Source organism: Sminthopsis crassicaudata, chromosome 3 (assembly GCF_048593235.1).
Source record: "Sminthopsis crassicaudata isolate SCR6 chromosome 3, ASM4859323v1, whole genome shotgun sequence".
In the NCBI taxonomy this organism is placed as follows: Eukaryota; Metazoa; Chordata; class Mammalia; order Dasyuromorphia; family Dasyuridae; genus Sminthopsis; species Sminthopsis crassicaudata.
In genome coordinates this window covers 167,087,213-167,099,365 of record NC_133619.1, presented here as the reverse complement: position 1 = coordinate 167,099,365, position 12,153 = coordinate 167,087,213, and the positions used below count along the sequence as shown (strand labels likewise).

Genomic DNA, 12,153 nt, shown 5'->3' with positions numbered 1-12,153 from the left:
TTTTGTCTGCAACATAGTTTTATGCTAAATCACAAATTTGGAAGTTGAATAAGGAATGAAAGGAATTCATTTCTCAAATGTAAAAGTCTGTCTCAGACCAAAGGTGGTAATATCTAAAGACAGAGGACTGTACTTTATCCTAGAGAAAGGTCCAAAAGAAGCAAATATTTACTTGCTGGTTGAGGAAGAGAACTTAATTTTTTATTGATCCCATGTGTACCTTATCAATATCATTCTTTTTCAGTGGATTATGTTTAAAGGGAAACTTTCTATTTTATCTCTTCTCCAAAGCTTTGAGATGTCTCAAGTGCATTTACCATGAAAGATCTGTATGTTCTCAGTTGAGCATCAAGAACTCAACACTTGCTATTAAGTCACATTACAAATTAATGAGCATGGGGCAGCTAGATGACACAGAAGATAGAACACACCAGCTCTGAAGTCAACCTGAGTTCGAAAAAGAGACAGGAAAATAAAAATGCTTCCTCTCATCACTTCTTTCTCTTGGAAACTTTGGCTTCCTTCAAAACTAAATTCAAGTATTATCTTCTACTAGGAGCTTTTCCTGGCTTCCTTTCTACTCCAAACTCTGTATTTTTTTCTATCTCAATCTATTTTTCCATCATTTATCTACTTACAAGATAACTCCTCCTGAAGGATTCCTTTTCATTCTAGCTCCATTGTAAGTTGATTGAGGGAAGGGACTATTTCACCTTCATCTTTGTATTGCTTGTATTTAGCAATGTGAATAAGTACTTAATAATGTTTATGATAGAAATAATAACATTGGAGGAGGCCTTTGAGATTATTTATTTCCCTTTCTAAGCAGGAAACCTACTTGAAAACACCAAAGAGATGCAATTCAGTGTTATTGGAAATATGAGGAAAATATGATTACCTTCTCAAAAATAGAAATTACTCTCTTCTTCAACCTAGAAGTGTCCTGATGGATCAGAAATCCTCTAGCTTAAGTTATATTTCCTCCTTCCCAGTTTTTTTTTTTTTTTTTTTTTTTTTTTTTTTTTTTTTAACGACAATAGCAGGTTTTAAGAATTTTGGTCCTGATTCCAGGAACAGTCTCTTCCGCTATAGTCAAAAGGCCTCTTATTATCTAATAACAATTAGGACAAGATATTCTTATGAGAATTGTAACTAGTATTATTTGTGTCTTGGGGAAACTTTACTAAAACTTGTATAAGCAACATGAAATAGAGCTCAAGTGACTTTTTTGAAAAATAAAAATTCAAATCAATTGAGGATACAACAGGAAGATTAGAAGCAACTCTGTCTCATGCTAAGTAGGTTTTCAGTTTGGTTATTTTGTTGTAGCTGAAGATATGAAATTTTGAAGGCCCTAACAGACATGGATGGAGATAGTAAGCAGAGGGAAAAGCATAACTTCTTGTGAAACAAGGAATACTAGTTATCGATTCATGAAAGAACCTGATACTGGAAACCAAACTGAATGGCTCACTCAGAAGAAATACTGCACCCAAAAGGAGATGCATGGGCACTATACAAAGAGAGAAAGACTTAGGAATTGTGAGTTACCCTTTGTTACATATATAATCTACATGTATGCTTCCCTGACAATGTACTCTAATTTTGAACCCTCTTTCTCCTGCAAATGCTACATTTATTTATAGATGAATTTGCTCTAGGTTTTGGGGGATAATGTTTTGTCAGAAATACTGTATCCTATTTGTGAATGTCTTTGTTAAAAGCTAATTATGCCTACTAGTTGATTTTTAGTAGGAAACATATTAATAGGCTTATATGAGCTCCAGTTTTAGAGGTTGTCCCCTATTAGGCTACTTCCTTCTGAGAATAGTGACTCCTGAGAGAGGCCAATCCCTAAATATGAGTTAGAGAAGTAGCCACAAGCAGAATCTTGTTAAGGATTCTTTATTTGCTTAACAGAATCAGAGAGAGGAATATCTGATAGTGAGCATTTTCCCATTCAATAGTATGAATTGGTGATAGACTCAATGCACACTTATTTATCACTTGAGAGAATCAAGCTCAAATATTAATAAAATTTCATGACTTCTCTCTTCATGATTATTATTATTATCATTATCTCTATTTTATTGATAAGAAATTTAAGTGTGAATATAGGGATGTCAGGGCTGCTTTTAAACTACATAGTTTCTATTGTGGCTCTGATTAAAAGGTTAACAAGTACTTTTGCTTTTAGTATTATATATATATGTATGTTTAACCTATTTATGTAGAAAATGGACAAATAATGTTTTTGCAACCTTAAGAATGCTATCCAAGGATTTTTTTAAAAAATAGGATAGGTTTCATGCCTTGGGGATTCTGAGTGGGAGTATTCTCCCTCCCATGAACCAGGTTGACTGAGCTCTTAATAAACCTCAAAATAGTGGGATTCAGGTATTATTTTCGTTTAAATTCCAGCAAAGATTTCATGTAACAAAACGTATGTATTGTCAGTCAACTTTTTTCTTTAGAGTTATGGGTTCTAAGCTCCAGTGCTGATTTTGTTGAATATTAACAACTACAAGAACAATAACAAAAATTTAAATTGAATTTGATGTTGTCCATTTTTCTTAGCACTTTGGTGTTCCCCACTCCCCTTTTCAACTTTACAATAGCATCATTCTTTTCTACCCTGCTTCATATTTTGGAAACTAAGCACTGACGTCAGGAAAATGCTACCTGACACAAGCTTGAAGACTTTGCCTTTGAAGAAGCCAATTTTCCCTGAGACTGAAGGAAAAGTATTGACCAGCATAGAGATCTACCACTAGATGTGCCATAGGCTGGTTTAAATAAAGTGAAAGGGAGGTTATATGACTTTTCATTTTAATATCATGATTTAAATAGATGACCATATTTATCATTTTGGTCAGATAGAGGTGAGAATGAGCAGACTCTAGCTTACTTATAACAGAGAAAAGACACATTTCTTTAGCTTTTTTTATGGCCTGAAAAGTCATATAAAATTTTCATCAGATTATCCTGATCTCTAAAAACATGAAAAGAATCATGAGTAAAGTGTAATATCATAGCTTATTTTTAAAAAATCTGTTCAGGGTTGGGGGGGAGAATCTGATAATTCTGAGCAGGATGATAGAGACTTTGTTATTCTTTTTGTAAAATCATCTTTAAAGTTCCTTCTAGTCCTTAAAAGTTTAGCCATACTGCCTGAAATCAACATAATAGAACTTTTCAGAGATCTACAGTACTTACAGACAGGAAAACTGAAACCTCAAAGGAGAATTCTTATGCTTTTGCAACCCAGAATGTTACACTCTCCTCTGAATCCTCAATCTCTTACTACCTAATGTGAAGTACAATGAAATCTTGTATTATATATATATATATATATATATATATATATATATATATATATATATATATATAAAAGAAAAGTATATATATATATATAAATGTGTGTGCATATATATATACATATATGTATGCATATATATATACATATATACACATATATATATATATATATATGTACTTTTCTTTTAGGACACTGAATATGGATTAATTGAATAGGAAATAAATCTCTACAGAAAAACATTTTTGAAAATATAAAGAATAGGAAAAATAATTTAGTTATTTGAAAAGAATACTAAGCTTGCCTAGAGAACTTAGGAAACCTAAAATATCTGCCTTCTTTATTTTTCTGAAAACAGAAAACATTGTAGAGAGCTAATAATATCTTATAGAATGTCAACAGCTTTAACCTTCTTAAAATATATTTTTGGAGGAGGTACAGCAACTGAAAATAGCTTATAAAAGTAGGAAATAGGCTTCAGAATATACGTGTACCTCAACTATATGCAACAACTAAATATAACTAACAATTGATTGAGGATTAGTTTTCATGGAAAATTCTTTTTTAGAAATTAACATTTTTTGGCTTAAAGCTTATGATTTCCTTTATAGAGACTCCAGGAAATTCTCTCTACCAATGTCAATACTTCTGCAAAAGATGGTCTAGAGAGTGATCTGGGATACTAAGATTGAGTGATTTGCCAAGATTCACAGACAGTGTGCTTATGAGGAAGAATTTTTTTTTTATTTTATATATATATATATATTTTATAATATTATCCCTTGTATTCATTTTTCCAAATTACCCCCCCTCCCTCTATTCCCTCCCCCCGACGACAGGCAATACCATACATTTTACATGTGTTACAATATAGTCTAGGTACAATACATGTGTGCGAATATCATTTTCTTGTTGCACAATAAACATTAGAATCCGAAGGTATATGCAACCTGGGCAGACAGATATTAGTGCTAACAATTTTCATTCCCCTCCCAGTGTTTCTTCTCTGGGTGTAGCTACCTCTGTCCATCATTGATCAACTGGAAGTGAGTTGGATCTTCTTTATGTTGAAGATTTCCACTTCCATCAGAATACATCCTCATACAGTATTGTTGTTGAAGTGTACAGTGATCTTCTGGTTCTGCTCATTTCACTCAGCATCAGTTGATTTAAGTCTCTCCAGGCCTCTCTATATTCATGAGGAAGAATTTAATTCCAGATATTCCTGACTCCTGAGCTCACCTTCTATTCACAACTTCAAAATATCTTTCTTTCACACATATGTATACATACATGTGTATATATATGAATAGCAAATATGGATTTTACTAGATTCACAATGATAAGAATTTCAAAAAGGAGAAATAGCTTGATCATAAAATCTCCAATTTTGTATGTTATCTTCATATTAAAAATGTCACACTGGATATATATTTAATACACCAATGTCCTTTTATTCTGATAAGATACTTTTGAAGCATCTTTGGAAACTGACAGCAGAAGACCTTTGTCAGAGGTTAATTTGCCCCTTTAAATTGCTGTATTCACAGTAAACTCTATTTGTAGAGCTAGTATTTTTAATTAGTTGATGCATAGCCTCTTGAATTGATTTATATATGTATACATCATTTACAACTGCTCTTTCCATGTAAAAACAGTGATTTTTGTCCCATACTAGTGGACACATCTTGACATAGTTTGCAAAAAGTATCAATAATAATATTTTTTGACCATTCTGGAAGGTTCTCCTCCTCCCCTTTAAAGAGCAATAGAACAGGCATGGCTAGATGATGCAATGGACAGTGCACCAAGCCTAGAGTAAGGAGGACCTAAGTTCAAATTCAGCCTCAGACATTTAACACTTACTAGCTGGGCAAGTCACTTAACTTCAATTGCTTCAACAGAAACAAAGGAAGGAAGAAAGCAATAGAATGAGATAGTGTTTAAATCGCTGGTTAATAATTCATAGTAATTATATTATTAAGTATAAGATCAAAGACCAAAGTATCATTAAATATAATATCTGTGTATTTTACTTCACATTTTAGACTCTGAGAAGTAGTTTGAAAAACCCTTTAAAGTGTTTTTGCAAACATAAATAATCTTTAAAATATTGTGTTTGAGAAATTGTATCCCTGGGTCTTATTAGCCTGAATGTGTAGGCACAGGAGTGTAGATTTCAATGGGAAGACAGATGTCTATCTCCTTTTTTTTTTTTTCCTCCTTGGCTTCTTGTTGTGGAATGAAAGGTTTATACCATGAACAAAATTTATATCCTGATTGCTGTTCTACTATGTAACTTTTACTTGAATCACTGGGCTCTGGCAGTATTTACTGGGACTTCTAGATCTTTTTCAATTGTCCTATTATATCAATAGTAGATCATTATTGATTCCAGTAGATTAAAAGACCTAATTCCAACAAATAGTTCTGCTGTGTTTCTCCAGAATTTGAAGAAGCAATTTTAATTCTCTGCTAAGGTCACATTGTTTTACTAACTTTTATTATTTGTTTTTTATTATTAAATTATTTTTAAAATTAAATTTATAATTATAACATTTTTTTTTGATAGTACATATGCATGGGTAATTTTTTTTACAACATTGTCTTTTGCACTCCCTTTTGTTCCAAATTTTCCCCTCCTTCCCTCCAGCCCCTCCTCTAGATGGCAGGCATTCCCATACATAAATAAGTTATAGTATATTCTAGATACAATATATGTATGCAGAACTGAATTTTGTTGTTGTTGTTGTTGCAAAGGAAGAATTGGATTCAGAAGGTAAAAATAACCCGGGAAGAAAAACAAAAATGCAAACAGTTTACATTATTTCCCAGTGTCCCTTCTCTGGGTATAGCTGATTCTATCATTGATCAACTGGATCTGAATTAGATCTTCTCTTTCTTGAAGATATCCAATTCCATCAGAATACATCCTCATACAATATTGTTGTTGAAGTGAAGAACCTCCTGGTTCTGCTCATTCCACTCAGCATGAGTTCATGTAAGTCTCTCCAAGCCTCTCTGTATTCATCCTGCTGGTCATTTCTTACAGAACAATAATATTCCATAACATTCATATATCATAATTTACCCAACCATTCTCCAATTGATGGGCATCCATTCATTTTCCAGTTTCTAGTCACTACAAAAAGGGCTTCCACAATCATTTTGGCACACACAGATCTCTTTCCCTTCTTTAGTATTTCTTTGGGATATAATCCCAGTAGTAGCATTGCTGGATCAAAAGGTATGCACATTTTGATAACTTTTTGGGCATAATTCCAGATTGCTCTCCAGAATGGTTGGATTCTTTCACAACTCCACCAACAATGAATCTTTGTCCCAGTTTTCCCACATCCCCTCCAACATTCATCATTATTTTTTCCTGTCATCTTAGCCAATCTGACAGGTGTGAGTGGTATCTCAGAGTTGTCTCAATTTGCATTTCTCTGATCAATAGTGATTTGGAACACTCTTTCATATGAGTGGAAATAATAGTTTCAATTTCATCATCTGAAAATTGTCTGTTCATATCCTGTGACTCTGCTTAGCTTACTCCTTCCCTTTTCACTTTTCCCCTCCCACTTTTCAGTGAAGTTGGAGGAGTTTCACCAAAAATTGAATATGTCTATATATATATATTTTTCTCTTTAAGCCAATTCTGATGAGAATATGATACAAACTATGTTCATCCCCCTCCATTCTTTCTCTCAGATATAATAGGTTACCTCTGCCTCTTCGTGAGATGTAATACCACCACTCTACCCTTTTTTCTGGTACAATTTCCTTTCCACCTCTAGTTTCTAGAACAAATTATACATATGTTCTTTATATAGCTTTATGGCAGAAATATAGTTCTCAAGATTTCTTTTTACTTTTTTAGAAATCTCTTCTTGAGTTCTATATTTGGAGATCAAACTTTTTGTTTAGATCTGGTTTTTTTCATCAAGAATAGATGGAATTCTTTTATTTCATTGAATGTCCATCTTCTTCCCTGGAAAAAGATGCTCATTTTTGCGGGGTAAATTATTCTTGACTGCATACCAAGGTCCTTAGCCTTTCAGAATATCAGATTCCAGGTCTTTCGATCCTTTAATGTGGATGCTGCTATATCCTGTAACCCTTATTATTTGTTAAAGGATGAAGTTTTCTTGTTAATTCTCCTATATGACACTCCATCTCTAGTTTTCTCTTCTACCTTTGCACAGGCTACTATGTCTGGACTGAATTTCCCTGTCACCTCTGCCTCTTAGAATTCTTAGTTTCTGTTAAGGCTCAACTCAAATGTCATGTTCCATACTTTACTTCTTTTTCTAGCTCCTGGTTCTTCTCCACTAAAATTACCTTGGTTTTCTTTTGCATAAATTTGTGTATATTTATACATGCAAACATCATCTCTTCTAGAAAGATTGTGAATTTTTTGAAAGCAGATATTCCAATTTTGCTTTTATATCCCTGTGAACCTAGCAATGAAGGCACTTAACGTATGTTCATTTAAATTTCCAAATGTTTTAATTTTTAAATTCCCAATTTCAATGACAGCAAAGAGACTAAGTATTCACTAGAAAAGAAAGCACTTAAATAGTTGAATGCTCCATACAATAGCCTAAAAATCACTGGTAAACATCAATACTTTCTTCTTATATAGCATTTTACATAGGAAAGTGGGTTGCTAGAGAAGATCAAGTTCTGGCTTTGGAATCAGAATTTTGGTTCAAATCCCAACTTTGTTATTTATTTTAGGTGACCTTGGGCTCACAACTCTGCTAGGTTCAAGGGTCATTTTACTGAGATTAGGGAGAACCAGATGAATGACTTTTTGTGATTAATACAGAAGAATAGCAGCTTTATAGAAAGCTCTGGAAAAGGAATAGTTTACAGTTAAAGTTAGAAATGTCCCCTTTTTCCTTCCCCTGAAGACTATGTCTTTCTAATGTGAATCTGGCAGTAATTCAGTAATGGATGTATTGTATTGTTTTGGTATTTAGCTATTACTTTTTAGAATTGTTTAGACATAATCATCATTAAGAACTTTAAGAAAATAGTCGATCAAACCAGAATTGCTATTATCACTATAATTTTTTTTTCCCCATGGCAGATCCATAATAAAATCCAAGTCTTCTTGTCTTTTTAATGTGAAGTTTATCTTCCCAGAGAGATGTATTACTTTATGTATATGAGCATGGGCATATGTATGCAAATGTGCTTATACATGCATATATTTTTAAATACTTTGTGGCATGAGTTGAATTTTAAGTTCACTTTAGATTTTAAGCATGAACTTTAAATAATAATTTTGAGAAAAGTTAGTGTATCTCAATACTATTGTTGATGTGAATTTTTTAATGGCAGAAAGCTGATTCTTTCTGTTGCTTTGTTATTTTAAGTAGAGATTCCAAGTATCAGTGGAAATATAAGAAGAATAGTTTGGAAACTCCACACTATATTCCAGTAGATACCCGTCTTAAAACAAAGCCGATGTTACCTCAGTCACCATGGTTTTCACAAAGGGTTTGCAAAGCAGTCTATATGCTAAAGTGAAATGATGATTTAAAAACATTATGGAAAAGAGTGGAAAAAACTGCTGAATTGAGGTAAGTTGAAACCTCAGATTGTTAGTTTGAATTGGAATTCACAATACCAACAGACAGCAACAGAAAATTCTTGCACCCTTTTATTGGCACAGTAATATTTCAAAGTCTGGCATGGCTGCAAAGTTCCAAGTAGCAAATTATTGCTCTTAATGCTATTGTTCAAAATTTCACAACAGCCAACCAGAACATTTTGTTAAATCAAGGCCATTGTAATACATTGATATACATTAAGTGAATCATGCAGCATACTTCTTTAAGGACATATTCATCTTATGATGCCTTGTACTTTCAGGAAGCCTTATTGCTCAAAGGAGAAAAATCTCAGCAGTCCTTTCTGCACCTGTTATTGGGTGCAACTTTGTATTGACATCTGACCTTTTACATAACCAGTTTGAAAATTAAGTTATACACATTTAACTGAGCACCTCATTATTTTCTGTAACCTATGCTGTCAACTTGAGCTGAAGTTTAATGAAAAGAATTCACAATCAACTTACTCCAAAACACAGTGCATATAAAAGAAACTACCTCCTAACTAATGAATGAAATAGAAAGCATTGGGTACTATCCACAGAAGCCAGTTTTGCAAGTGCCACCATATTTAAGGTTGACATCAGAGAAGCTAAAACAACAACATAGTGTTGAGATTCTTAAATACTTCAGGCAAAAACTATATGGAACAAACAGAATCCAAATAGATTTGGTGTTTTTACCTGTATTTTGAAGAAAGAACAGCACCACCAATTGCATAAATTTTTAAAATCCAGTAATAAACATGTAAATAATAATGCTCAGGTTTGGAATTCTAACAAAACACAGACATCTACAAAGAAATATAATATATGTACTATATATAGGCATCATATTAAAACCATTCAAGGTACAATAAACATACTATTGAACTCTATAAAACAACTGTACAGTGTGCACACCAATCCCACCTGTCATTTTACCATCACCATTCTACCACTCTGCTTCCCTCTCCATCCACTGATTAATCTCCTTCCCCATCTCCCATTCTTGTTTACAGATTTCTGGAGAAAATGTTCTACATGTTCTATAGTTCTTGAATCTCCCAAAATACACAGTTAGAAAAGTCAGTGCTAATTGCAAGAAGAAAGAAAGAAAGTAAGAAAGAAAGAAAGAAAGAAAGAAAGAAAGAAAGAAAGAAAGAAAGAAAGAAAGAAAGAAAGAAAGAAAGGAAGGAAGGAAGGAAGGAAGGAAGGAAGGAAGGAAGGAAGGAAGGAAGGAAGGAAGGAAGGAAGGAAGGAAGAAAGAAAGAAAGAAAGAAAGAAAGAAAGAAAGAAAGAAAGAAAGAAAGAAAGAAAGAAAGAAAGAAAGGAAGGAAGGAAGGAAGGAAGGAAGGAAGGAAGGAAGGAAGGAAGGAAGGAAGGAAGGAAGGAAGGAAGGAAGGAAGGAAGAAAGAAAGAAAGAAAGAAAAAAAGAAAGAAAGAAAGAAAGGGAAAGAGGGAGGGAGGAAGGAAGGGAGAGAGGGATGGAGGGAGGGAGGGAAGAAGAAAGAAAAAGAAAGAAAGAAAGAAGAAAAGAAGGAAAGGAAAGGAAAGAAAGACCATATGCGAGCGCACGCGCACACACACACACACACACACACACACACACACACACACACACACATTGAATTGAGTTGTTTCCTGTGCTTTTTGTTGATAAATTCCTGGAGAGAGACTCTAGCACATTTTAGAGGATGGGAGGTGACAGTGGAGGAGCAAGTTATTGCTTGCTTGCTGCTAGTTTCCAGTCACTAGGTGGTTTTGATTTTTTGAGTCTGCAAACCAATCCACATCAAATTGTAGTGTCCCATAATTCTGAAGGTAATCTATTGCAGGAAGTCTCTTCTGTCTTCTTCAATAGAGCCGGCTTTTTACAAGGCGGTGGAGGAGGTCCACTGACTCGAGGTTCTGAATGGTGTTGATTTTGTTGCCAATCTCTTTCCTCACAAAGTTTTCGCCTCCAGTCCAGGAGTTCCTGAAGGGCCAAGCTCTCATTCTCTGAAAGCCTTAGCTGATGGATTACCTGGAAGAGTAAGGGGAGTGGAAATAGAAAAAAATAAATCAACCAAAACATGAAGGGTCATGAAATTTAATAACACCCAGATATAAAAGCCTCTCATTTTATGATTTATAATTAAACTATGATTAAATAAATGCCCAAACAGATAAAATATATCATATGTCAAAAAATTAAAAGTTTGTTTGCCCTGGGTACCTGAATAGGAACTTGGAAAATAAATAAATAAATAATGATCAGATGATTTGTTTTCATACTTTGTTACTGAATTATGATTAATTATTTGACCTAACTGCAGAGGAAAGAGTCTTCCATCCCACCAAAAAATTTGCAAGTAAGAGACAACTTCAACTCTTCCCTTCATTATGTGGCCACTGTTTCTACACAGAGGATAGTATTTTCTTTGTTGTGTTCTATATTATGGTAAACTTATTGGACAAAATCACAGGAGAGCAACAGTATGATTTGATGTTGGCATATCATACACAAGGTGCTGGCATCATTCAGCCCACAACATTGCCTAATGCTGCCTGAACCAGATTAAAATGTAATTGGGAAATATTTTTTGAGTTTTCTTTTTTTTTTTTTAATAATATTTTATTTTTCTAATCACATCTAAAAATAATTGGAAAATATTTAGTGAATAAACAAAAATATGACATAGATAATATCACATTTTATAACTGTCATTATGCTACTGTGGGAATCCTTTCATATGGATTAGTGGCCACTGTCTCTATTTGAGTTTTTGATTTGATAAAAGATTTGACTTGAAATCAGGCAAAATCTGAGATTAAACCCTCCTTCTCACAAAAAGTAGCTTTGTTATCATAAGCAAATACTTTAATTTCCCAATATCCCAAACAACACTATAATAAGTTACAAAGCAATTGCAGATCTGCACTGGAAGATGGAGTTCTCCTACTGGGAATTGTCACAGGTATGGAATTATTATCATACATATATATATTATTGATATATTTATATATGACACACCAAGCTCTTTAATAGACTATCTTTAAAACTTAATGCTTTTTATGCATTATATAGAATTATCTCAGTTGATACTAAATACAATGAAAACCCTATAAGATCCTGAAATTTTATTTCAGTAAACCCTTTAAATTCTTCATCTTCTAACCCTTTGACCAGAACAAGTTACCAAAACAAGCTTCATTTTTTTCAAATTTCCTGTCTACATTTATTTTTCTCAAT

The 12,153-nt window shown here is 33.3% G+C and overlaps 1 protein-coding gene across 9 annotated transcripts in view; it reads right to left on the bottom strand.

The window, feature by feature from the left end:
* Positions 1–4,394: 4,394 nt before the first annotated feature.
* MYO16 (myosin XVI) overlaps positions 4,395–12,153 on the bottom strand; it is an 899,069-nt gene continuing 891,310 nt past the window's right edge. For 6 of the 9 annotated variants that reach the window (XM_074299517.1, XM_074299521.1, XM_074299515.1 and 3 more), the window contains one exon: positions 4,740–10,944. In XM_074299517.1, the coding sequence (XP_074155618.1) occupies positions 10,714–10,944 (231 nt within the window). In that variant the 3' untranslated portion in view covers positions 4,740–10,713. Of the gene's footprint in view, positions 10,945–12,153 lie in introns of all 9 variants that reach the window. The other 3 variants (XM_074299524.1, XM_074299522.1, XM_074299523.1) reach the window with 3 other exon arrangements.